We start from the raw sequence: 24,630 nt of genomic DNA, 5'->3' as shown, positions 1-24,630 counted from the left end.
TATCCAAGTTCAATAACCCAAACACATGAAAACAAGAAAAGATAAGTGTATCATGTCAAGGTACAAATTATGCAACTCTAAACTAAAAATTTGAATTATTAAAATGGTGATGTTAACTATTAAGATTTCGCGAAATGAACGAAAAGTCGATCAAAATCGTTAAATTTCAAATAAATTACTGTGAAAAGGTTACTTAACCTCATTAGCTGAAACATTTGAGGACATTTTTCAATGGAAAATTTTCTCACCTATCCAATGGATCCAAAAGATTTGAAATACAAAACATATTTTTTGAGTTAGGGCTATTTTAAGACAACTAAGTTTTTAACGCAAAAAATTCAATAACTTAGTAATGCGTAGAACGATTTTTTTCTCCAAATATGACAGTCAATCATCCCTCGAGAGGTTCTTAATCATGAACCAAACACCCTGTATATATGTATATATATATATATATATATATATATATATATATATATATATATATATATATATATATATATATATATATATATATATATATATATATATATATATATATATATATATATATATATATATATATATATATATATATATATATATATATATATATATATATATATATATATATATATATATATATATATATATATATATATATATATATATATATATATATATATATATATATATATATATATATATATATATATATATATATATATATATATATATATATATATATATTGGTATTGGTATTGGTGCATTACTAACGGTATTAGGCGGCAACAAAAAATATTGGGAGAACACATTGTAGGTGACATTCAGTAATGTGATTAATCGGTAACTAGTTACAACAATCCCGATTAACACCCTTATTATAGATTGGATATCGCAATAGCGAAACTGGACAAACTCGGTATTCATGGACAGCTTCTGCACTGGTTTCGCTCCTATCTCGATAAAAGGCAGCTCTAAATCAGCATTAAGGACTGTCTATCTATACCATTCTTCGCTACATCCGGCTTTCCATAAGGAATCCATCTCGGTCCAGTAATATTCCTCCTCTACTTTAATGACGTCAATAGCAAATTTCAAGGACCTCGCCATTCTTTCACTGACCACATGGTAATTTTTCTACAAATACGGGATAAAACCGATGCCGAGTCTCTTCAGAGTGAACTGGAGAGCTTTAGTACGCGGTGTGATCTAATCAGAATGGTTTTAAACCCGAGTAAATGCTCAATCGTTACGTTCACGCGAAAACGCCATCTGATTCAGTTCATCTACCATTTCTTCGACTCGAGCATTTCAAGACACTCTTACATCAAGGATCTCATACTTCATACATCGAAGATAAGGCATCAAGACAGCTTGGGTTCATCTTCAGAATAGCGAAAAACTACTGTATACTGTTTAAAATCACTCTATTGCGCACTGGTTCGCTCAACACAATATTGTTCTGCAGTTTGGAATCCGTACTACCAGAACGACGTTGACAGAATCGAGGGCGTCAAACGTCGGTTCATACGCTTTGCACTCCGACATCTCCCTTGGCAAAAGAGATTTCAGCTGCCGAGCTACGAAAACCGTTGTCAGTTAAAACAGCTCGACACTCTAGGCATCCGGAGGGACTGCTCTCGAGCCCTGTTCGTCTCGGACTTACTGTCTGCCAGGGTGGATTGCCCCACAATCGTCGGACGTCTGGATCTTCAAGTCCGCGTTCGAGCTCTACACAATAACTCTCTTCTGCGAGTTCCGTTCAGGAGAACCAACTTTGGTCGTTAGAGAGCTGTTACCGGACTCCAGCGCATTTTTAACAGAGTGGCGACGGCCTTTTTGACTGGACGAGGAACTCGATTAAAGCCAAAATATTATTCATTCTGAAGTTTAATTAGTTTAAGCAACCATCATTGGGGCCAAGGGGTCGGTTGGTGAAGGAACAACAAATAAACAATACACAACAATAAACATCTCCCTTTGTTAAAATTAAAACGACCCGATGCAAGAGCATGGGAGGCATGTGCCTAGAAGCGGCTCGGCCCTCCATATTTTGACTACTGTCAACGTCTGTACATCAACATAGGGATGCCGCCCCCCTGGTTAGGAATGATCAACCTCGCGCGAAATTTAAATTTTGTAATTTATTTCTCGCATCATTCAGGCTAAAAGAATCTTTTTAAAATAGTTTATTTAAGAAAATAAGCGAAAAATGCAAAAATTCCCCTTTGATTTACTTCAATCCATTTTCGGGTCCATTAATGTTTCTTGGATTTGCTTCAAATTTTACAGGTATTTTTTCAGGCTAAAAGAATCTTTTTCAGCTCGACGCTCTTCGAGATCGAAATGGCCAGGCTGAAGAAACCCAGCGGATGAATTCTTAACAATTAACATTTGCTGCCGTCCAGCATCGAGACTGGGTTTGTTCAAAGCAAACTTATAATTGATCTTTTTTGATTCCAACCGAAAACGCCTAAATGTACGCCTGTTTGAAGTCCGATCAGATGGCAAAGTTTCTTTTATTTCACTAAACTTGAGAAAATCGCTCATGTTATCTCCAAGTAAGCAATGTTTGATTATTGACTACACTTATAAAGACATTTTCTGAACTAGACTGAGTCTAAGGGCGTGAGAAACTTGGACGTTCTGGACCTCTGCTAGATAGTCGAATTCCGGAGTGATTGCATAATCTTTCAATTCAAGAAAGCCAAAGATACAAGTATCATATACAGTCTTTATTTTACATTCAAAATAAAAATATAAAAAATCGCACACTTTTAAAAGTGTGTAAAGTTTAAATATCACTGGTGATATAATCCCATTTGTTAAAATTGATTACTTCTACTAAGAGTCCCCAAACTACGTTCTACTGCAAACAAAAAAGTCTTCTACTTTTCATTCTGCCACGAATTTTCGTGGAAAACAATCGCTGAAATTAATCACACATCCCGCCCTGGGAAATCTCACTGGCTTCTCATAGCCCTATCCCTGAATATCTTGCTAATATTTGTTCTACGACTTTAGATATTTCCAAGCACTGTCGGCATTCTTTGGTTTGCCTTGTTCACGTAAACTTAGCCCGGGGATCGTAGGTTCGCGATTCGACACGTGCCAATTGCTGGTGCTGGGAGATAATGTGACGCAGCCAATTGCATTCCCTGTACACGGTTTCGAACTCGTTGCATGTCTCGTGAAAAATCGGATACAACTGGGGCAGTATTCCGTGGTCCAACGTGGGAAACATGTGATGCAAACAGTGATCCCCGAAATGGGTCAATACCGCAAAATGAGATCCCTTGATGTCCGACCGATCGATGACGGTGGCAATTTGGTATACGCCAAAATCAATTTCATCCCTAAGGTCATAAATTAATATTAATTAATAAGGTGTGGTTTATTTGAACCTGTTGTGTAACTACTTACGGAATTTCATCACCGGAGTGAAATATTTCCGGATGATGATGCGCAGCGTTCAATCCAATCAATGCGAAAGCAAAACTCGCCACCAATACAATAAAGAACCACAGTTTCAGGACATTCAACACACTACTCGAGTCAACCAAGTACATGAAGGTGGGCAACGCAAACGCTATCATGTCGTCCGCGAAGAAACTGCTCTTCCCAGTTTGAATGGATTCTACAAGTCTGTAATTAAAAAAAAATAATCCCACCAAGCTTTTATGCAGCTCAAAAACAATTGTTTCGTTACCTTTTAGCGAATTCTGCTAAACAAAGCATCGAGTAAACAAGCGGTCCATAGATCCAGGCCCCGAAACGCTTCACAACTCCCTTTGTCTCCGGGTTCGGCAGCCAGCACAGAAACGGTTCGAAGTAGGATATTTCCAAATCGAGTATCGAGTTCGCATAATGATGATGGGACATTGCATGCGATATTCGCCATTCCCTAGAACCAATCGAGTGATATTGAGTACGCAATGCAGTACTGAATAAACTCACCTATAACTGAAAAACGCCAAGTTGAACAGTCGCATCCTCCAGTTGTCCTTCTGGTGGAAGTAATTATGGGCAGATATCACCGTCCAGTTGACACAAAGTGCACACGCAACCGCCAGCAGATAGCTGTTGAATTTGATCGCCAGAAAGGAGAACATGAATGCCGCTCCCAACAGTGAATCAATTATCAAATTGGACGTCTTGATTGGTGACTTGTCAAGTTCGGGCAGCTTGTCACGAACTCTTCGCTTCAACGTGCGGTAAAATCCATTATCTTTGAAGGACAATCGCACATTTCGAGGTTGTTTGGCTTCCCGAACCTTGAACTTGGGAAGTAAACCTTCCGCCCTCGTGGTGATGTGATGCGTCTCGAACAGTTCTGTGATGTCCGTTCCCTGACGAGGAAAATGATCTGGTTTTAGAACTGGACTTGGAATTAATTTGCATTCACTCTACCTTTGTCCACTGAATCCAATCCCGTCCTCCCGGATGCCGCTCGACAAAATCCGTCAAATCGTACAGCGTGTCATGAATTCGCCAAAGCCCTTCGGCACCGTCGTCGTGGCGTCTCCCTTCCAGCCATCGGTACGGAGTTTTTAGTGGTTCATCACGGAAAGTTGGATACTTATTGGTGATCGTAGTGATCAGCTTGAGCGCATGGACGCCGTTCTGTTTCGCCGACATGACTGCGACGTTCAATTTCGACTAGTCCGTGTAAATACGCGTCTGAAGAAAGTGAGTTGAGAACATTCATTAGTATGCAACGAGCTGCCTTCGGATTAATCAGTATTCAAAGTGTTCACCCCCCGCACAGGTTCTATCGACAGGTTTGAGACTAGTTCACGGGAGAGCTGTTCTGATTTCGACCTGTTTCAGCACTTGAGTGATGAATTTCTGCACGCTGTCTAACTGTGGGGATCTCGTGAATGCACAGACTAACTCACATGCGATCAATTAGATTAAATGGGAGCTGTCATGGCTACTATCGGTTTGATAACAGTGTGCAAATTCTGCCGCCAGCGAGGTCAGCCAGAGCAAAATATTACATGTTTACAAAGTAGCATGCTATGGCGCCTCATCAGACAAAATATATTTGAATATTATAGCACTATTACATTCAGTTATTTACGAATAAATGCAGACACTGATAAGTGATAACCGGCAGCAGTTATCATACACTACGATGCTATTTCGAATATGGTTAGTGTGTAGGAACGCTTCCTTATAACTCGACGCAAATAACTTGGTCCAAGGATTTGGGTAGGTGTTAGCTCGATTGAATTCCGATGGCCCATTTCGTAAACAGGGAAAACCATGTTTGGAGGCGATCGTTTCATCAACCAGCCTTGTTGTAACGTTTGCATTAAATGTATTTAAGCTTTAAAAAAAATTGTTTGAGCGAGTATATAAAAATTCGCTTGATAGTGTGCGTTTGAAAAAATGTGTTGAGATTTGTCACCCGTTTATCCGTTTGTAAGACTATAAAAGTCGATTTATTACAGCGTGCGTTACCTAATGTAGTCTAATCGTTGCATCAACTCTACTAGCTAAATAAAGGGGAACACTGCAGTCACCTATCACGAGCAACTATATGACAAAAGCTGTCATTCATATATTTACGTCTGTACCAAGCAGAGTTAAAAATAATCGAAGCTCTTTTTGACGGCTGAAAATAAACTTGGCGCGACTCGCGGTGAGTAGAAAAAATATTCATTCAAATATCCATCCTTATTCATTCAGTTGAATATCGTACAGTATATTCATTTCACTAATTATCTCGGAAAATGTTTTCAAATGCCGGTAAAGCATATGAAACAACAACCATCATCGCTTACATTGTGCCAGGGCCTACTTTGATGCGTTTGATTCGTTGTTGCACGGTCGCTTCGTGTAATAATCGGAGACGAATGAAAATCTGCATGGATAAATGAGCGGTTTGTTCATTTGACGTTTTCAGCTGCGTCACTGAATATTGAAAATGAATGCGGCAGAATATGATCAATTTTCATTCAATGAATTTGAATATTTTTAACTCTGGTACCAGGTTAAAAAAATTCTGAAAATTATGTTTAAATTTTGCTCTCATTTCTTCAATTTTTGAATTGGATGAAACCAGCTTTAAAAGATCTGGAATTTAGTCCAGTTTTTATGTACAGAGTAGCGTTTAAATCCGTAGACCGGTTCCGGAATTAATCCGAATTCCCGTGGAGTCTATCCGGCATCCCAGTGGGGTGACGGACGAGTTTTGAAGAAACATCCCATAAATTTAAGTAATTGTGTTTTGAAATGTGCTACATATGACTATTTCCCATTGATCCTTCACAATAGACTTGAATTGGACCAATCTTGGCCACCGGAGAACTGTTCCGGGAGAACCTAAGAAATTGTATATATTTTTCTATTATTCCAGCGATTTGGGTTCATAGCATTATACGAAATGCGAAGTTCTTCCAATCATACGGTTCTACAGCTCCCTCAAGCTTTGGCCATTCCGGCACCGGTTCCGGACAGATGAACATTTGACGCCATTTTGAAAACCAAGATGGCGGCTTCCGGTTACCACAAAACAGTGAAAACCACCATCAATATGGGTGTTATTCGAAAAAGAGGATGGTCAGCAAAAGCCGGAAATTGATAATTGACGCCATTTTGAAAACAAAGATTGCGGTTTCCGGTTACCACAACACAGTGAAAAGTATCCTCAATATGGGTGCCATTCGAAAGGGAGTGGTCAATAGAAGACAAAAATTGATTTCTGACGCCGTTTTCAAATCCAAGATGGCGGCTTCCGGTTATCACAAAGCAATGCAAACAACCATCAATAATAGTGTCATTGTAAAGCGCCGGTGGTCAGCAAAAGCCGGAAATTGGTTTTTTGACGCCAATTCAAAAACCAAAATGGCGGGTTCCGGTTACCACAAAACAGTGAAAACCACCACCAATATGGGTGTTATTTGAAAGAGGATGGTCAGCAAAAGCCGGAAATTGATAATTGACGCCATTTTAAAAACCAAGATGGCGATTTCCGGTTGCCAAAAAACAGTTAAAAGCATCATCAACATGGCACAGTGTTTTAAAACGTCGTTTTCGTGCTCAAAATTAATAGCGTGTAAACCGTTGACTTTAGAAGTATAGTTTGTTCGGAAAAGTTGATGTTCTTATGATTGCGCATCCGTATACCGTTCAGTGATTAATTCACTTATAAGTGATATACGAACTTTATTTTCCGAACTAATTAAGATAGAGACTTTGTGTCTTCGGCAAAGTTGTAGCATATATTACTACAAAAGAACGATACTTGTTTCAAAGTACATAATTAGGTTTTTCCTGACATCAAAAATTGCTTGTTATTTGAAAGAAATATTTGAATGTCTACATAATACAGATATACACTGCTTTATAATATTAGGGACCATCCATAAATGACGTAGCATTATATGGGGGAGGGGGGAGTTTTGTATTTTGTGATGATGTGTGACGATGGGGTAGGGAGTCATGCTACGTAGCTTTTTTAAAGGGGAATAGGAGTTGACCTGATGTCACGACAACCCTTACCCGTTTCATCTAACTAACATCGCTTTTTTATTTCTTGCGGGGACAAGGGGGGAGGAGGATACCGTCAAGCTACGTAATTACCAGGGGGGGGGGGTATTTGGAGGTTTGTGGCGAAATGCTACGATGGGGGGGGGGGTGTTGAAGATAGCTAAAAAATGCTACGTAATTTATGGATGATCCCTTACACTAACACAAACTGGATGAACAAATGATTTCATTTTGATAACACATTTGTCAATTAGGACCAACAATCAAAGAAATGTTCAGATGCGTAGCCAGAGGGAGATATGGGGCTAAAGACAGCACCCCACCCATAAATTTTTCAGAAATAAATTTAGGAAAAAACCGTCTTCTTCGGTGACTCTTATCAAATTTATATCTCGTTTGGTTACAACAAATTAATGAGAGAATGTTGAGAAAGATTGCTATTTCGAACTATATATATAAATTATTTATACAAGCAACCATTTCACGTGAAGAGTCGCTAGGAGACACATCATGTGCCCCTTATTTTGTAGTCTTTTTAACCCTCTCAGGCCCGTCTAAATTTAAGCTCCTTTTAGCCGTTCTCATATAGAAAGGTTATGCAAACGGTCGAAATTTCGACTTTTTAACCGAGACCCGCAGGGCCAAATCTTTTATACCATTCGACTCAGTTCGTCGAGATCGTAAAATGTCTGTATGTGTGTGTGTGTATGTATGTATGGATGTATGGATGTGGCAAACAATCTCACCGATTTTTCTCTGAGGTGGCTGGACCGATTTGTACAAATTTAGTCTCAAATGAAAGGTACAGCCGTTCTATCGGTCGCTATTGATTTTTTTTATTGATCCGTCTTTCGGTTCTGGAGTTACGTGTTGAAGAGTACAATCACACAGCAAATTTCCATAGAAACTGATACCACCATGATGTTCAAATGATGCAATATATATTAAAATATGTGCAACATTACTGGGCTTTGCATGTCTAGATCATTAATGACCCACCGAAGGCACTTCGACCACACTGGCCAGCTATGGCGGTTCTTGATGCCCCGGGGGAACTTACCAGCGAATTCTTTACCGATTTTTACAAACTTGGTTTCAAATGCAAGGTACAGCATTCCCATTGGCTGCTGTTGAATTTCTAATTCTTCCGGTTCCGGAATTACAGGATGATGATTACGAACACGCAACAAATCCCGATTTCAGCGTATAAGGCGATGGATATAAAAAGGTCAATTTTTTTCCAAAAGGTGAGTACTCGGAAGATCACTTCGACTGTCGATTAGTTCTGAGCTCCATTTCGTTTGAACACGACCAATAAATGTTTCTGGGTTGCTATTAATTTCTTCTGATGCAAAACCGGAGTACATATTCATAATTTTCTGCATCAGATTCATCGTCGGAAGCAATATCATTCACATCTTCTTTCTCGCTTTGCAAATCAGTTTCGGAATCGTCTGCTGTTGAATTTGCTCGAATTTCTTCCATTATTTCAGATTCTTTGAGACGATTGAAAACATTAGCATATCGTCTTATAGCCATTTCAATTTTTTGTTGCTTTTAGATCCTACAATTTGAATAATTATGACAACTATAACACAAAGAATAGACAACAAATATAGACAAGAACGACAGAGTTAGATTATGTTGTATCCAAATAATTGTCAAGTAGACCACAGTGGGTGAAATAAAAGTATTCACCCAAAAAATATGACACACGTCATTATCGCATGATATTTTTACATTTCTTATAAAAGAAATGTATAGAATTCGCTCAAACTTTCAAGATTTTTTTCTTATAAGAAAAGGTAAAAAGATAAAATCAATCAAAACATGTAAAAAATTCCTGATAATATGAAGATGAACTCATCAAAATGTTTTTTTTAGATAAATATTAATGTATAAAACCCATGGTACTCCTAGTAAATATTGCATGCACACCGGGCCTGCCAGGCCCGGCTTGCCTTTTTGTGCATGTAAAAAATTCAAACATAGCTGCGCATCACTCCATAGATGAAAATTTCACAATTCTTTATTTTTGTTATAGATTTCAAAGCTACTTATCGAAATTTCCATGCCCAAGCTTATACTGCATACACATTTTTTGTAACTAAAAAATTGTAACGTGCCGGGCCTCTGAGACCCGGTTGCCTTTTTGAGGGTTAAAATACTGTCAGATGGTGATAACATTGATTGCAACTTTTTGCCACCTTCGGAGTTATTTACCTTAGAAAATGTCGTCGATAACTGTGTTTATATAAAAGTTAGTGATTTGGTTTCTGAAGAAGAAATGTGCGCTTTTGTAAGAGCTAACTGATGGCCGAAGTCGATATTCTCGTGCAATCAACTTTAAAGACGTTATATTAATAAAACTGAACTTTTAAGAGTCACCCTAAACGAAACAAGGGAAATCGCTGAAAAAAACCGTTTAATATGGAGTTTTGACATTTTCAACAAAGTTTCTCAGAATTGATTTCTCTACATTTCTTTGGAAGGTTGTATTCTTCTATCTTTTTCCATTCAGAAGATAATTTTTTTGTTTCAAAAATCGAGAGGGCCACCCAAATTTTGTTTTCCTCAAAATGAAGGGTACTTATTGTAGAGAATTTGTTCGAAAGACACTGAATCTCTAGCACCAACGGTTTATAAGTTCTGGATTTTCGACCAAAAAAATTAATTTGTGGCCCACGGTGCATTGGCCAGTGGCGTAGCTAGAAATTCGGTTTGGTGGGGGTTTTGACAAAAATCTATGAAAATGCTAGAATTTGATCTAACTTTAATAAAATAATCTATAAATAATTAGAATATTTGGGAGGGAATAGCATAGTTGGGATATTGATTGCCTTGTACGTGCTCGCCTGGGTCCGATTCCCAACCTCGCACATAGAGTTAGAGATGTTTCTAACCCGACAAAAAGGTGAATGCCCCTAGGGTTAAAACGTCTATAATCTAATTAAAAAAAACAATATAGGACAGTTTTCAAATCTCCCTAGATAACTTTTCTTTATTATTTGTTTTAAAAGTTAAAGAATATACACTTCTAAAGTAAAAGAAATGTTCAAAAACATTTCTTATGGTTAAAATAACGAAATTCTGAAACAGTCATCTTCGAAGGTTTAAAAACTTCGAAGAAGTGTTCTAACATAAAACATCGCGTTTTCTGATAAAATAATTTTAGTAACAAATTTTCTTATAAATTATGGAGAAAGAAATAATAAGAGACTTCGTGTCTTTAGCGAAGTTATTGAGAATGTCATTTAAAACAATTTGTTGAAGTGTTGTTTGTTGAAATATTTTCGAAATCTCCTTAAATCAAATATTCTTCAAAATAACTTCTTATTTGAAGTTTCAGAATCTAATACTTTTTATAAAATGTGGATTTTATTGTTTATAAACAACGGAAGAAATTTATCGTTTGATAGTTATATAAGAATAACTCATTCCAAAAGGTTTTACTTCACAAATAGTCGAATATATTTCGGTAACCTAAAAACATGGAGCATTCATGTCTGCAAGAAAGTTGTTTGTAATTGCACTCTTGAAAACTTTATTGAAGTATCGAACCAAATTTATGTGAAAAGTGTTTTCTGCATGACTACGCGGATTTAGGAGCAATTTTTTATCAGAGGAGGTAAGTTGTAACTAACTGTTTTTGAACATGTCTTTTAAATATTCATATCAGTGGTAATATAACAAAATTCAAAAGCTCAAAAAATTGATTCTGATTTCTAGAGACAAATGAAAAATACCAGTTTTCATCATTTTTCTTCTACTTTCGTAAAGTGCTATTTTCGCTATTGATCCTATTAAGTTTTCGTCTCAACACTACGCAATCTAAAAAAAAACATTTTCTGCAAATTTTGCAATGATAGGAAATTTGATAGGAAATTTGACGGCTATGATTATAATAATAATTATAATAATTATTTTCAGAACGCCTCATTCAGTTTCTATTGGAGTCTTTTCATGCACGTATTTTTTATGTTATTGATATGATTTGACAACTATGGGATCTTGACTACGAGATCAGTCACAAGATCCTATTCCTACTATTTTTCAAGAGTCCCCGTGATGCTTAAACATTCAATTAGGGTGACCATATTAGACGAGTAAAAAACCAGGACAGTCGTAAGTGGCCCCGCCTTCCCGTTGATGCAACTGGCCGTTTTTTCAGGTTTTCGGTGTTAAAAAATCACGAGTCCAATTTCTGCATATACACTACTTTAGATTTACACACATGCGGCTCTTTCTATACCAATCAACGAAAACTGGATGCAGATGTTGGAGAATCTATAATTGAGCGAATCAGACGAAATATCTACAGATCATTCGCGAAGGACAGTCGTAATGTCTTCAGCACTAAAAGTACATCATTGAAGTACAGCGAAAACATCAACAATATCGGTTGCCTTCCATGAGGTATTTGTTGATGTTGAAGTACCTAAATGTGGGAAATCTCTTTCGTGAAGTAGGATCGAAATTAAAATTAAAATTAAAAGTAATCAAAATATCTGCGTTTTAGAGACCATTCTATGTAGTCTACATATGCTTGACGAAAATAAATAAATTTCTCATTTATTTTGGTTCGAGTTATCAGAAGCGGCAGATTAGTTGTTGGTTGATCACAACATTCCATACTCTTTATTATGAAGAATATTGTAGGATGTTTGAAACAGAAGGTAAGTCGCTGTTAACCCTCAAAAAGGCAACCGGGTCTCAGAGGCCCGGCACCTTACAATTTTTTTGTTACAAAAAAATGTGTATGCAGTATAAGCTTGGGCATGGAAATGTTGATAAGTAGCTTTGAAATCTATAACAAAAATAAAGAATTGTGAAATTTTCATCTATGGAGTGATGCGCAGCTATGTTTGAATTTTTTACATGCACAAAAAGGCAAGCCGGGCCTGGCAGGCCCGGTGTGCATGCAATATTTACTAGGAATACCACGGGTTTTATACATTAATATTTATCTGAAAAAAACATTTTGATGAGTTCATCTTCATATTAGCAGGAATATTTTTCATGTTTTGATTGATTTTATCTTTTTACCTTTTCTTATAAGAAAAAAATCTTGAAAGTTTGAACGAATTCTTTACATTTCTTTTATAAGAAACTAGCTGATACCCATCGCGCGTTGCTGCGACTTTCAACGAAATACGAGAAAAAGACAATTTGTTCCGAGGCGCCATCTGGCAGGTAGATAATTCCAAACCAATAGCACACAAACACGCTCCAGAACGAATGCGAGTCCATAAATCATATACGTTTGCGAGTCCATAAATCATATACATACAAACATTGACTTTTATATAGATACATGTAAAAATAGCATACGATAATGACGTGTGAAATATTTTTTGGGTAAATACTTTTATTCCACCCACTGTGGTCTACTTGACAATTATTTGGATACAACTTAACCTAACTCTGTCGTTATTGTCTATTTTTGTTGTCTATTCTTTGTGTTATAGTTGTCGTAATTATTCAAATTGTAGGTTCTAAAAATTTAAATGGCTATAAGACGATATGCCCATGTTTTCAATCGTCTCAAAGAATCTGAAATAATGGAAGAAATTCGAGCAAATTCAACAGCAGACGATTTCGAAACTGATTTGCAAAGCGAGGAAGAAGATGTGAATGATATTGCTTCCGACGATGAATCTAATGCAGAAAAATATGAATAACCGGAGTGGTTATGCATCAGAAGAAATTAATAGCAACCCTGAAACATTTATTGGTCGTGTTTAAACGAAATGGAGCTCAGAACCAATCGACAGTCGACGTGATCTTCCGTGTACTCACCTTTTTGAACAAAATTTGACCTTTTTACATCCATCGCCTTATACGCTGAAATCGAGATTTGCTGCGTATTCGTACTCATTATCCTGTAATTCCGGAACCGAAAGTCGGATCAATTAGAAATTCAACAGCAGCCAATGAGAATGCTGTACCTTTCATTTGAAACCAAGTTTATAAAAATCGGTAAAGAATTCGCTGAGAAATAGGTATGACATTATCTTAGGAACCTGGTAAGTTTCCCCGGGGCATCAAAAACCGGCATAGCTGGCCAATGTGGTCCAAGTGCCTTCGGTGGGTCATTAATGATCTAGACATGCAAAGCCAAGTAATGTTGCACATATTTTAATATATATTGCATCATTTGGACATCATGGTGGTATCAGTTTCTATGAAATTTGCTGTGTGATTGTACTCTTCAACACGTAACTCCAGAACCGAAAGTCGGAACAATAAAAAAATCAATAGCGACCGATGGGAAGGCTGCACCTTTCATTTGAGACTAAATTTGTACAAATCGGTCCAGCCACCTCAGAGAAAAATCGGTGAGATTGTTTGCCATATACATACATTCATACATACACACACAAACACACACACATACAGACATTTTACGATCTCGACGAACTGAGTCGAATGGTATAAGAGATTTGGCCCTGCAGGTCTCGGTTAAAAAGTCGAAATTTCGACCGATTGCATAACCTTTCTATATGAGAACGGCAAAAAGGAGCATGAATTTAGACGGGCCTGAGAGGCCCGGCTTGCCCTTTAATGTTAGGATTTTAGCTTGCCTTCACAAGGGTTAAACATCAGGCTGTGAGCCATGTTGCCATGTTTCCTGATCATTACATTGAGAACCGTATTTCAAGCATCATGAGGACTTTTGGAAAATTTTGGGAAGTGTATTTTGTAACTTATCTCTTTGCCGAAATCCCATGGTTGTCAAATTTCTTCAATAAAATAACTCCCTGAATTATCTTGAGCTCATTTTTTAAAAGATGGTGTAATATAAGGATTAGAAACAATTTGAATAGGTTGATTGTCTATGAAATATACACACCAAATTCAATTAAGCAATTCCCCAACGGACATGTAGTCAGCAAATTTAGAAACTGATATCCCAGTAAAGTGAAATTTGTTTGCTGATTTTTCGTGAAATATTTTACGAGTCTCAGCTATGAAACGTCACTTTGACTGAGATCTCAGTAAAAAAAATTGTTTACTGAGATCTCAACCGTTGCGATTTCGGCAAAAGATGCGAAAAAAGCAAAGATTCGGTAGAAAAAATTAAGTGTGTAAACTTGCTCACCGAAAACTTACATACATTTCAACATTCGTTGAAAATGTTTTTTTTAGATTGCGTTGAGTTCAGACAAAAAATTAATATGGGTAATAACAAGAATAACGTTTCGGAAACAAGTTGGAGGATGATAAAAAATGACGTTTACAGTTTGTCTCAATCAGGTCAGGAACGGCTTTTATGAGCATTTGATTTTTGTTGTATTATCAATTATATGAATACCCTCTAAGCAGGATTGGAATTAATAAATATTTCAGTATATTTCAAGATAGTGGCTATCAATGGTGTATATTTGAGTGCTGGCTTGAATGGCGTGCTAAAATTTCGTGTCTAGGACTTGTTGTGAGCTTGAATAATGAAGAAAAGTAAAAAAAAGCTCGATAAATTTTTAACGCTACGATCACATTCATTCGAAACTGTCAAATTTCGATGTTAAGTAACGATGAAGAACTTCAAAACGTAAAACTACCCATCGTCTAATAAAATAATTTTGGCGGTTAGGGGACGGGCACAGCCTAGTTGGTAAATCGATTGCCTTGTACGCAGCTCACCTGGGTTCAATTCCGAACCCTGAACATAGGGTTAGAGATTTTTCTAAAAGAGTTTTCTCTAACCCGAAAAGAGGCAAATGACTCCAAGGTTAAACCATCTATAATCAAAATTTAAAAAAAAAAATGGCGGTTAATCCTCCTAGAAATAATTAAAAAGAATTTACTGTTCAAGCAAATTTAGGTCGAGACTTAATGTCTCCAGTAAAGTTTTCGAAAATGCTATTTCAAACAACTTTTGAAGATATGAATATCCCATATATTCAGAGTATCACATTTCGGTACTAGATACGATAGTAGAAAACCTTTACAACAAGTTATTCCGATATTACTTTATTTGATAAAACTGGCTTAAACAAATCCCAAACATTAAAAAAGGACTAGAGGTTTGCCCAGAAACATAAAGAGTGTTTCCGTTTTTTGGAGATAGCTTAGTCCTGTCACTAAGTTAGTGTCGAAGTCTTATGAGAAATCTGTTTAAACGCAATAAACAATTTTCTCTATAGTGCAGAAAAATAGTTTTTACCTAAATGTTTCTTCACTAAGTAGAAATATAGCATGTTGTTTTATATCTCGATATGCTGCATTCATGCAGCCTGCATATTTTCAACAAATTTTGTTTATAATGACATTATCAATAGCTTTGCTGAAGGCGCCAAGTCTCTTACTCTTTTTGAAGAGTTCATTCTCCATAATTATCTCTATGAGAATTAATCACTAATATGTTTATATTAAAGTTTGCGCTATTTTATGTTGTCAAACTTTCAAAGTAAGGGATTTTTAAATTTGATGATCTTGAACGTTGAAAATGTTTTCGAAATCATAAATAAATTTTAGCATTTTCCGAAAAAAAACTGCGATTTTCATCATCATCATCCCAACGATCCGAGCGAAGTTCGATCGTGCTTGATTGTCGCGCATTTCATGTAAATTCCGACTGCAAATCTTGAACTGTATATTCGCGGGATTATTTGACGCTAGGTGTTTGAAGGCGGCGGAGCGAGCATCTATTCAAGAAACTGTATATCAAGACCGGTATACTGAGGAAACAGTTTTTAGGTGCTTTGACCTGGTTGGTGGAGTGTAAATTGGGGTGCAAAACATCAGATTTGACTTTTCAGTCCAAGTGCCGTCACAATATTCCGGTTAGGGTCCATCAACCCTTTTGCAAATGCGAGTGAAACAAAGATGCTCATATTATCTATTGCTGATAAAGGTTTTTACACATTAGTTGCCAGTTTGTAAGAAAATCGGTAACACTTCGACTTCCCGTTTACACCATACACATTGAACTCGGTCTCACGTTATTTTTGACCGTTCCGTTCTTTCGCATCAAAGATAAAGCGATAAAACCGTGCCAAAAAATAAAAAAATGAATGTACTTTTAAAGTGATCTGTTGAAGGTCTGGTCAAATAAAACACAAAATCACGTTGGATTAATTTAATATACCCTCAAAATCTTGATTTAAAGCAAAAAAAACTATATTTCAGTACTTTCGGCACTAAAAAATTTTGTGCGATTGTATTGATCAACCGATTTTCAAATCTTTGGGTGTTCTGAAAAGAAGGAGAAATTACCTTTTTAACGGTATGCTTTTTCGTTAAAAATACTATGGTGATTTGGGACAACAATACTAAATCAATAATTATTTTGCGATTTTGTCATAAAAAATATGAAAATTGCTCAAATTTTTTATTAAGAAGCTTCTTTGTTTTAATAATATTTTAAATAGAACATTTAATTCCGCATCCAACAACCTATTTATCATAAAAATCGGTTGAAAAATGGCAGAGGTATTATTATTATTATTATTATTTTTTTCAAAGTAGAAACTTGCTTGCATGAACTTTTAAGAGGATAGTCCCACATGAAATTTTCCAAAAATTCGTTTTTTTGCTCCATTCTATTCTGTAAAAAGTATGTGTGTGGACTTTGAAGTTGAAATTGGAAAAAAATTGTGGAAGATATAATTGTAGAATTTTATAGTGCGCGACAATGCCTTACTAACCCCGTAAGGGTCCATGCGAGCAAGTTGCTAATTTGGAAAAAAAATGCACAGCTCTACAATTTTTCAATCAATTTTTAGAAGGTCGTTAGATGCGGAATTAGATGTCATCTCCAAATTCTTATTGAACCAGATACACTTCCTAAGAAGAATGTTGAGTAATTTCCATAATTTCCATAAAAAATAGTATTTTTAACAAACGAACATAACATCGCATACCCTTAGAATGGTCATTTCCTCTCCTTTCCAAAATTCTAAAAAAATTGAAAATCGAGAGCCACGAAGATGACTCTTGCATTGGAATTGTTGAAAAGTGTGTCTATGGTGCGGAGAGTCCATATGATGTATTACCATACCCCGTGTACAAAGAGTGGCAGAAAAATCTGTAACTTTCCCTTAAGAGACTCTCTAAGTAGAGTAAAGCCATGTCAAGTGATCCTCGATTTTTTCGCAAAATCACCGATCTTCTTAAGGTATATTTTATTGTATAGGGATTATGGTGAATAGCTTTTGGTATTAATATTTCGTTACAATTCCTTTTTTTCTTTAAGATATTAACCCTTAAACTTTATTGCATGATAAAATTGAAAATTTTATATCTCAAAAACTACTGAAGATAATTCAATGAATTTTTGCACACCCATGGCATGATATTTGCACTATCTTATAAAAATATTTTTACTTTATAATTGCGTGAATAACGGTACTTTGCATCTATTTAAAATTTTCAATTGTATTTTTTCTTGTGTTCTTCACGCTAAAAATTTTCAAAACGTATGTTAAGTTATGCGGCAATCTTTCACCTTCAATAATCTGTTTAATTTTTCATTTTTGTTCCTATCGAGAGTTATGGAGGATTTTGTAACAGTGCGCTGTTTCAACGCACGACCCACTTTGAAGCAGCCCACGAGAACGTTCATATTGGCAACGTCGCACGTCACTACGTCAGAAAGCGCATCGTGTAGGAAGTGCGCATCGCATGACTAAAAGAAACCATATCTCTCGATTAGCGCAAAAGGGCAAACTTTTCAATACGAATTATCGAAGGTAATTTTTTTCCGGATATTTTGAAATGCGTTAAATTTTTTTGACTGAAGTGCACAACGAAAATTATAGTTGTTAAATATATTTTTTATTATTATAATTTAACGCTACTAACGATTAACATCTTTAAAAACACTTTTGTTAGTCAAAATACATCTACGTTATATCCAAATTCTTTTTTAGTCTACAACATTACTATATGAAAGTGGAAAATCTTATGCCAACAGCATTTTATTTCACGTTTTTATTTTCACCGAGTGAACAACGATGTGTCTTTTGAAAAAAGTTTACGTAAAATCTGTTGTTCAATCGCATCGATGTTGGGGTTTTTTATCACTATTGCTTCTGTTAATTCTGTTGATTGGTGGTTCTCCAAGTTCTGGTACGATATTATTTATTTTTGTCGAATTTCAATTATTCATCAACGATCTTTATTTCAAAATCCTCGTTACAGTTTTCCGCATGTACCTGTTGAGTCATCGAATATTCCAGTTCCATTACTTTGGCAAACACTATAAGAAGAAAAATTAAACGCGTAAATTTTCCTATATTTTAAACGCGTTATAGAGGAACCCATTACTATAAACATTGGATGTAAAATCGAAAATTTAAGGAAAATTGTGTTTTGTTCATGTCCATATTTATTTTCGTTGTATTTTTTGCGTCCATTACGACATATGCTACACATGTGTTGACCAATATAATTTTTAAATTTATCACTCCACATGGATGCCATAAAAACAAGATACGACGAACATATTTATGAATTTTTTTTAACGGAATACATCATTCGTGTGATCGACCCATATTTATAACATAAATCAATCGAATGTTTTTTTGAGCAAATATTGTATATCTTGAGATAATATAGCATTTCGTCCAGTTCTCACTATATGGGAAACACCCAAGTGCGATCGAAACAAAAACAAACGTCAAAACGTTTTCTCACTCGCACTGATGCAAATTAAATGAGCGCGTAATTTAACGCACGACCCGATGACGCATGGCTGAAAAGGCGCTATGTGGATTTAAGAAAAGATTCACAATCTACCTCTTAGACAGAACCAAGTGAAAATAAAACGTGGTGAAGTATGTCAATTTGTGAAAAATATGCTAACGAAGATTAAAACATGCCCACTGCTCAACTTTGCTCATCGGCTGGCAATAACCGAGCGCACTTGTCCGAGGTATTGAGTGACAGAAAATTAAATAACTCTTGAACAATATAATAACGCTAAAGAGCGTGTAAATTACTCAGAAAACATCACTTTCAATTATCCATAAAGAAAAGCTTTTGCTTTAATCTCAGAGATGTCAATTTTGAACATGAGATACGCTCCTTCAAAGCGATGCGCATTAGGACGTTGCGACGTGCGGCATTGCCAATATGTACGTTCTCGCGGGTTGCATCAAAGTGTGCCGTGCGTTGGAACAGCGCACAGTTACAAAATCCTCTATAACTCTCGATAGGAACAAAAATGAAAAATTATCAATACAGATTATTGAAGGTGAAAGATTGCCGCATAATTTGACATAAGTTTTGAAAATTTTTAGCGTGAAGAACACAAGAAAAAATACAATTGAAAATTTTAAATAGATGAAAAGTACCGTTATTCACGCAATTATAAAGCAAAAACATTTTTATAAGATAGTGCAAATATCATTCCATAAATGTGCAAAAATTCATTGAATTATCTTCAGTAGTTTTTGAGATATAAAATTTTCAATTTTATGATGCAATAAAGTTTAAGGGTTAATATCCTAAAGAAAAAAAGGAATTGTAACGAAATATTTATACCAAAAGCTAATCACCATAATCCCTATACAATAAATTATACCTCATGAAGATCGGTGATTTTGCGAAAAATTCGAGGATCACTTGACATGGCTTTACTCAGTACTCTTTTGCAGAAACACTAGAAAGATCTACGCCGCTAACCACCCCAAGCTCTCTTGACTCAGGAAGAGTGTGACACTGATGATTCCCTTGTGTAGATATCTTTTACTGCTTTTAAAAACTGTTTTTTAAGAAACATTCTAAAGCTTACATTTGGATTTTTCGTGGAATGGAATGTATATAAGATAGAGCTTTTGTATCTTCAGCAATTTTTCGTAAAATGTGTTGTTGTACAACTTCATCGAAGAAAATCAAGCTCTATCTCGAACCGTTAAAAAGTTCAATTTTAAATCTTGCTAAAATTGGAACCACCCTAGCTTCTGTTTGAACGAAAAGAAGGACCATGCAAAGCACAACAACTTTCCTAAACATATTGCAAGTTTAAGTTATTTAGTTTAACCCTCCGGCACTTGCGCAAATGGTTCCCCGAATGAGCAATCGCTAGTGCTGGAAGATTTCGCTAGAGTTTCGGAAGGTAAATACAACGGCGGGTTAAGCAGCAAGTTAAAATTCTTGCTAAATTTACATTGTGGACCACTGTGCAGTGTTGAAATCCAATTAAAATTTTGACGGCATTAAAAGAGCATTGACTTAAAACCAACGGGAAGCACGGATTTAAATAAAGGGAAAAATGCAGTCACCGAGCAACCATTATGACTAAGGTAATGACAAATTTATTTTCGACTGTTTATAAGAACGAGACACGTTTCAAAGTGCATAATTAGGGGTTTCCCTGCGTCAAAAATTACTTGTTATATGAAAGAGGTATTTGAATGTATATTTTATACAGATATACTGTAAATTTCAAGAACCTAATAAAACGAAGTGTAGTATTTCCCTTACTTGGTCCATAAAAAGCATAAACTAGTTTGGACAGGTATAGCAAGATAGTAATTCCAGAACTCCAAAAAAAGCCGTTTCTGAGACTATATCAAGATCATCCCCACTGCTTTTGATTCTCTAATGACATCAATAAACTATCATACAATTAACGCTCTCACAAGGTATCATCCAATCAAACTATCATTTCGTAGAAAATTTCATACTCACAAGTCATACAAGATTGGATATGATAATCCCCGAAAATAATCTTGGTTATTTTGCAATAGCAAAAAAGGATCAGAATGAATATGCACCGATAATTTCATACCATTTTTACCATGTGTTCGCTGGTTGTCGTTGGTCACGTGCTAAATGTCAGATTATCAACCGAGACAGTTTCAAATGGCGCAAGATGACTGTGCATAAAACAATAATAAAACAGTCGTATATCCACAGAACCCGGCCGAAAAAGACCGGATTAGTTGTAATACCTGTTTGAAGCTATCCTTCAGGGTAGAACCGTCAACAGTGAGACAGTACATGGATGAATAAGTTTGAAATTTAGATGGAAACGTCATTATTAAATCAAAATTAAAATTATTGAAAAGCTTGGGAAAATTTTAAAATTTTCAACATTATCTAGTCTTTTGCGCTTCCGAAATGTGTTGAAGCCCGATCAGCTTGGTATAATACAATCACCTAAGGTATCATTCTTTCTTGTATCCTTATAAACAAATTGTCCCACTATTCCAGCACGGTAAGTAGCAGTGAAACAAAAAAGAACTATAAAGTCCTCTCAATGCTTTGAGTCAACAATATTATCAACCAAACTTCACTAATTTTGAACAATCACAACTGAAAATAAAAAGTCGCAAAACAAATGGCGATTCTACTGTAACCTAACTACTTCTCTAAAACTCTCCCACCTAATTGCCAATGTGTATTAGGGCACTGTGGGGGAAGTGAATCGTTAATCTATCGCGATGTACAATTTGCAGGAAATTAATACGAGAAATCAAAAAAATCTGTAGTGATTTTGTCGTTTAATTCGTGATACAGTTTACATCACGGCGAACTCTGTACATAGGCTGCTCCAGCCGGTTGACAATGAGGGTCCACGCCATTCTGACAAAATATATCTTATACACGATTTAAAAATTTGGTACATTTAGAATCGTCGAATTTGAAAACCCAATTCCTAACACGGTTCATATTTGGAGGGTGGCGAATAATTAGACAAATCGCACCGTCCTTGAATGCAATAACTATTTTTGAAATTCGTTTATTTAGCATGGCTCATTGCGATGACTTGACGGGGCTGCAAATATTTACTATGTTTACAATATGTAACTAAAAATGTAAAGTAAAAACAAATGCTACGTCCGTCGGATATCGGACACACAGCTTTCGATTACGCTTCTTTCACGACAGAAAAACATTTGCCTGCTCCTTAGGCTGTGAACCATTTGGCGATTTTTTTAACCTTTAGTTAAAATTTGACAATTCGAAAGTTATTTTCTCTTGAATGGAAAAATTTAACCGAGAGAGCGAACCATTTTAAAAGTTGACATATGGATAGTTTTTTTAGAATCGACAGCTGCGATGACCACAAGTTGGTAGAGGTGTGAATATTTGTCGATGTTTTAAAATTGGTTTTTTTTCTTATTACATTAAGTATGACAGTCATAGCCTCGAAAAGTAAACATCCACATCATGAAATAACCCAAACAAATCTTAACACAACACGTTATCGCTTCCATCTTTATCCCTTAATTTTGTATTGAAAAATATTGACAACCTCAATTAGGTACAGAAAATGTTTTCATCTTTTTATTCTGCATCATGGGCAAAATTTTAGCCATCGAGCTGTCAAATTTTACCATGCTCCAGAGTAGGGTTATTTTACAAATAACTTTCGAAGCGTCAGATTTTAACTAAAAGTTAAAAATTTCACCAAATGGTTCACAGCCTTAATAGTGCTTGCTGTTGAAGTTAGGGTGCTTGATGCTGCGTTTGCTGTAAACGTTATAGCCAGAACAGTGTGTCAGCTGTTGGCAACCGTTGTGGTTCGGATAATGTTATTAAAGCCTGTGTTTTAAATTGGTGTGCCGTGGATGAGTGGGCAATCGTTCGTGACGCATTCTCCTAACGATTAGGATACTGCTCTTCATGGGTGCGTGACGTAGCATGTTAGTAGTAGTAGTAGTAGTCTTCCGCCCCGCATCCTCACCAAAAGGCATACCCGGAAAGAAGTTTCTCTTAGTATCAGGAGTAACGGATTTTACTTTTCCTAATTGCGGCATGTATTTCTCAATTGGCTCACAAACGGTACATGGTGCTAGATCATGTAACCTTACTTCCATCTTGTCATTTTTCATATAAACGAGAGTCTTGCTTGCAACGCTTTCACTTTCTACTGCGTGTTTCAGGTTTCTGCAAAATAAATCTTTCAGCTTGGTATAACCTGTGGAATATCAGTCCTGCATTGGGTAGGTGATGATACTGAAGATAATTTGCTCTTGCAACAATGTACACTGCTAGTTGTTGTCGTTCACTTTACACTTGAGGAAACCGATCAGAAGGTTTGAAGGGTTTCGTTATAACAGGTTTGTTAGTTCTACAACATCAAGAAGTATTTTCAGTAGAGTTAATATATAATAAAGCTGCTTTCCGATCAAAATCAAAAACGACATAACATTTTGATGTCATTATTTTGATTTTAGACTATAATTGTCAAATAAATTTTTAAATTTATCTTAAATTTCGAATTTTAAATTTTGTACTGATTTTATTTTTTAAGTTATTGTCTATCTCGAGATAATCTAGCATTTCGTCGAGTTCTTGCTATATGGGATACACACGAGTGCGATCGAAACAAAAACAAACGTCAAAACGTTTTCTCACTCGCACTGATGCAAACTAGATGGGCGCGTAACTCAACGCACGGCCCGGTGGCGCATGGCTGAAAAGTCGCAATGTGGATTTAAGAAAAGATTCGCAATACTACTGTAGTGTAACACTACAAGAAAATTCACAATCTCAACGAGTTTACAATTTGCTTTCATCGATTGCAGAAATAGTTTTCTGCTACATGTCAAGGGATTTTTTTTTTATTTTGATTTTAACATTCCGGCAGTCGCGCCAGTGCACTGAGTGCACGCTGCTCTGAAAATCTAGCGAAATCGTCTAAGGACACCAGCGGCTGCTTGTTCAGTACGCCATAAGCGCGACTTCCGGAGGGTTAAAACAACTTTTAAGATGGCCAAATGGACAACAAACTGAGTTATCATTATCATCATTCAATACTTTTTTTCGTGATCTACAGGGTAGTGTTTGTCAAGCATTTTTCGGGGAAGCTTCCGAGCGAACTAAAGCACACTCAAAGTGTTTACTTAGCCAACTGGAAGACTGGTTTCCTCGATTCCCTCACCGCAGTTCAGCCAGTACAGCCAACGTTCACCAGTCGTTCCAGTTCTGTGTACAGGAGTGGGCAAACGGTCTTAAAAACTTCCTACTGCGGCGAGTATTTATCCATTCCAGCGTTAATGTGTTCCCTAATTCCAGTTCACCGTCATTAGTTCGGACTTTGTATCACTATCACATTTTCATGCCAGCGACCCCTTGCCACTTGAGATATGTCAGGAATAGGTTCGTCAGGAAGAATGAAAATCAGTCGAACTTTTTATTAAAAAATCCAATTATGTTTCTTGTGCAAGTTCAATGCATACAGAATAAAAAAAA

General features: G+C 36.2%; 1 protein-coding gene across 2 annotated transcripts in view; it reads right to left on the bottom strand.

Moving 5' to 3' along the window:
• Positions 1–2,696: 2,696 nt before the first annotated feature.
• Positions 2,697–24,630, bottom strand: part of LOC131678954 (cytochrome b5-related protein-like) — a 47,011-nt gene continuing 25,077 nt past the window's right edge. For both annotated transcript variants that reach the window (XM_058959412.1, XM_058959411.1), the window contains exons 2-6: positions 4,393–4,662; positions 3,940–4,331; positions 3,692–3,886; positions 3,406–3,627; positions 2,697–3,338 (exon numbers count right to left, since the gene is read on the bottom strand). In XM_058959412.1, the coding sequence (XP_058815395.1) occupies positions 3,047–3,338; positions 3,406–3,627; positions 3,692–3,886; positions 3,940–4,331; positions 4,393–4,620 (1,329 nt within the window). In that variant the 5' untranslated portion in view covers positions 4,621–4,662 and the 3' untranslated portion in view covers positions 2,697–3,046. The remainder of the gene's footprint in view (positions 3,339–3,405; positions 3,628–3,691; positions 3,887–3,939; positions 4,332–4,392; positions 4,663–24,630) is intronic.

This window comes from Topomyia yanbarensis, chromosome 2 (genome assembly GCF_030247195.1).
Source record: "Topomyia yanbarensis strain Yona2022 chromosome 2, ASM3024719v1, whole genome shotgun sequence".
NCBI classification, from domain to species: domain Eukaryota; kingdom Metazoa; phylum Arthropoda; class Insecta; order Diptera; family Culicidae; genus Topomyia; species Topomyia yanbarensis.
Note: the sequence above shows the minus strand (reverse complement) of the source record. Positions and strands in the feature narration are given on the sequence as shown.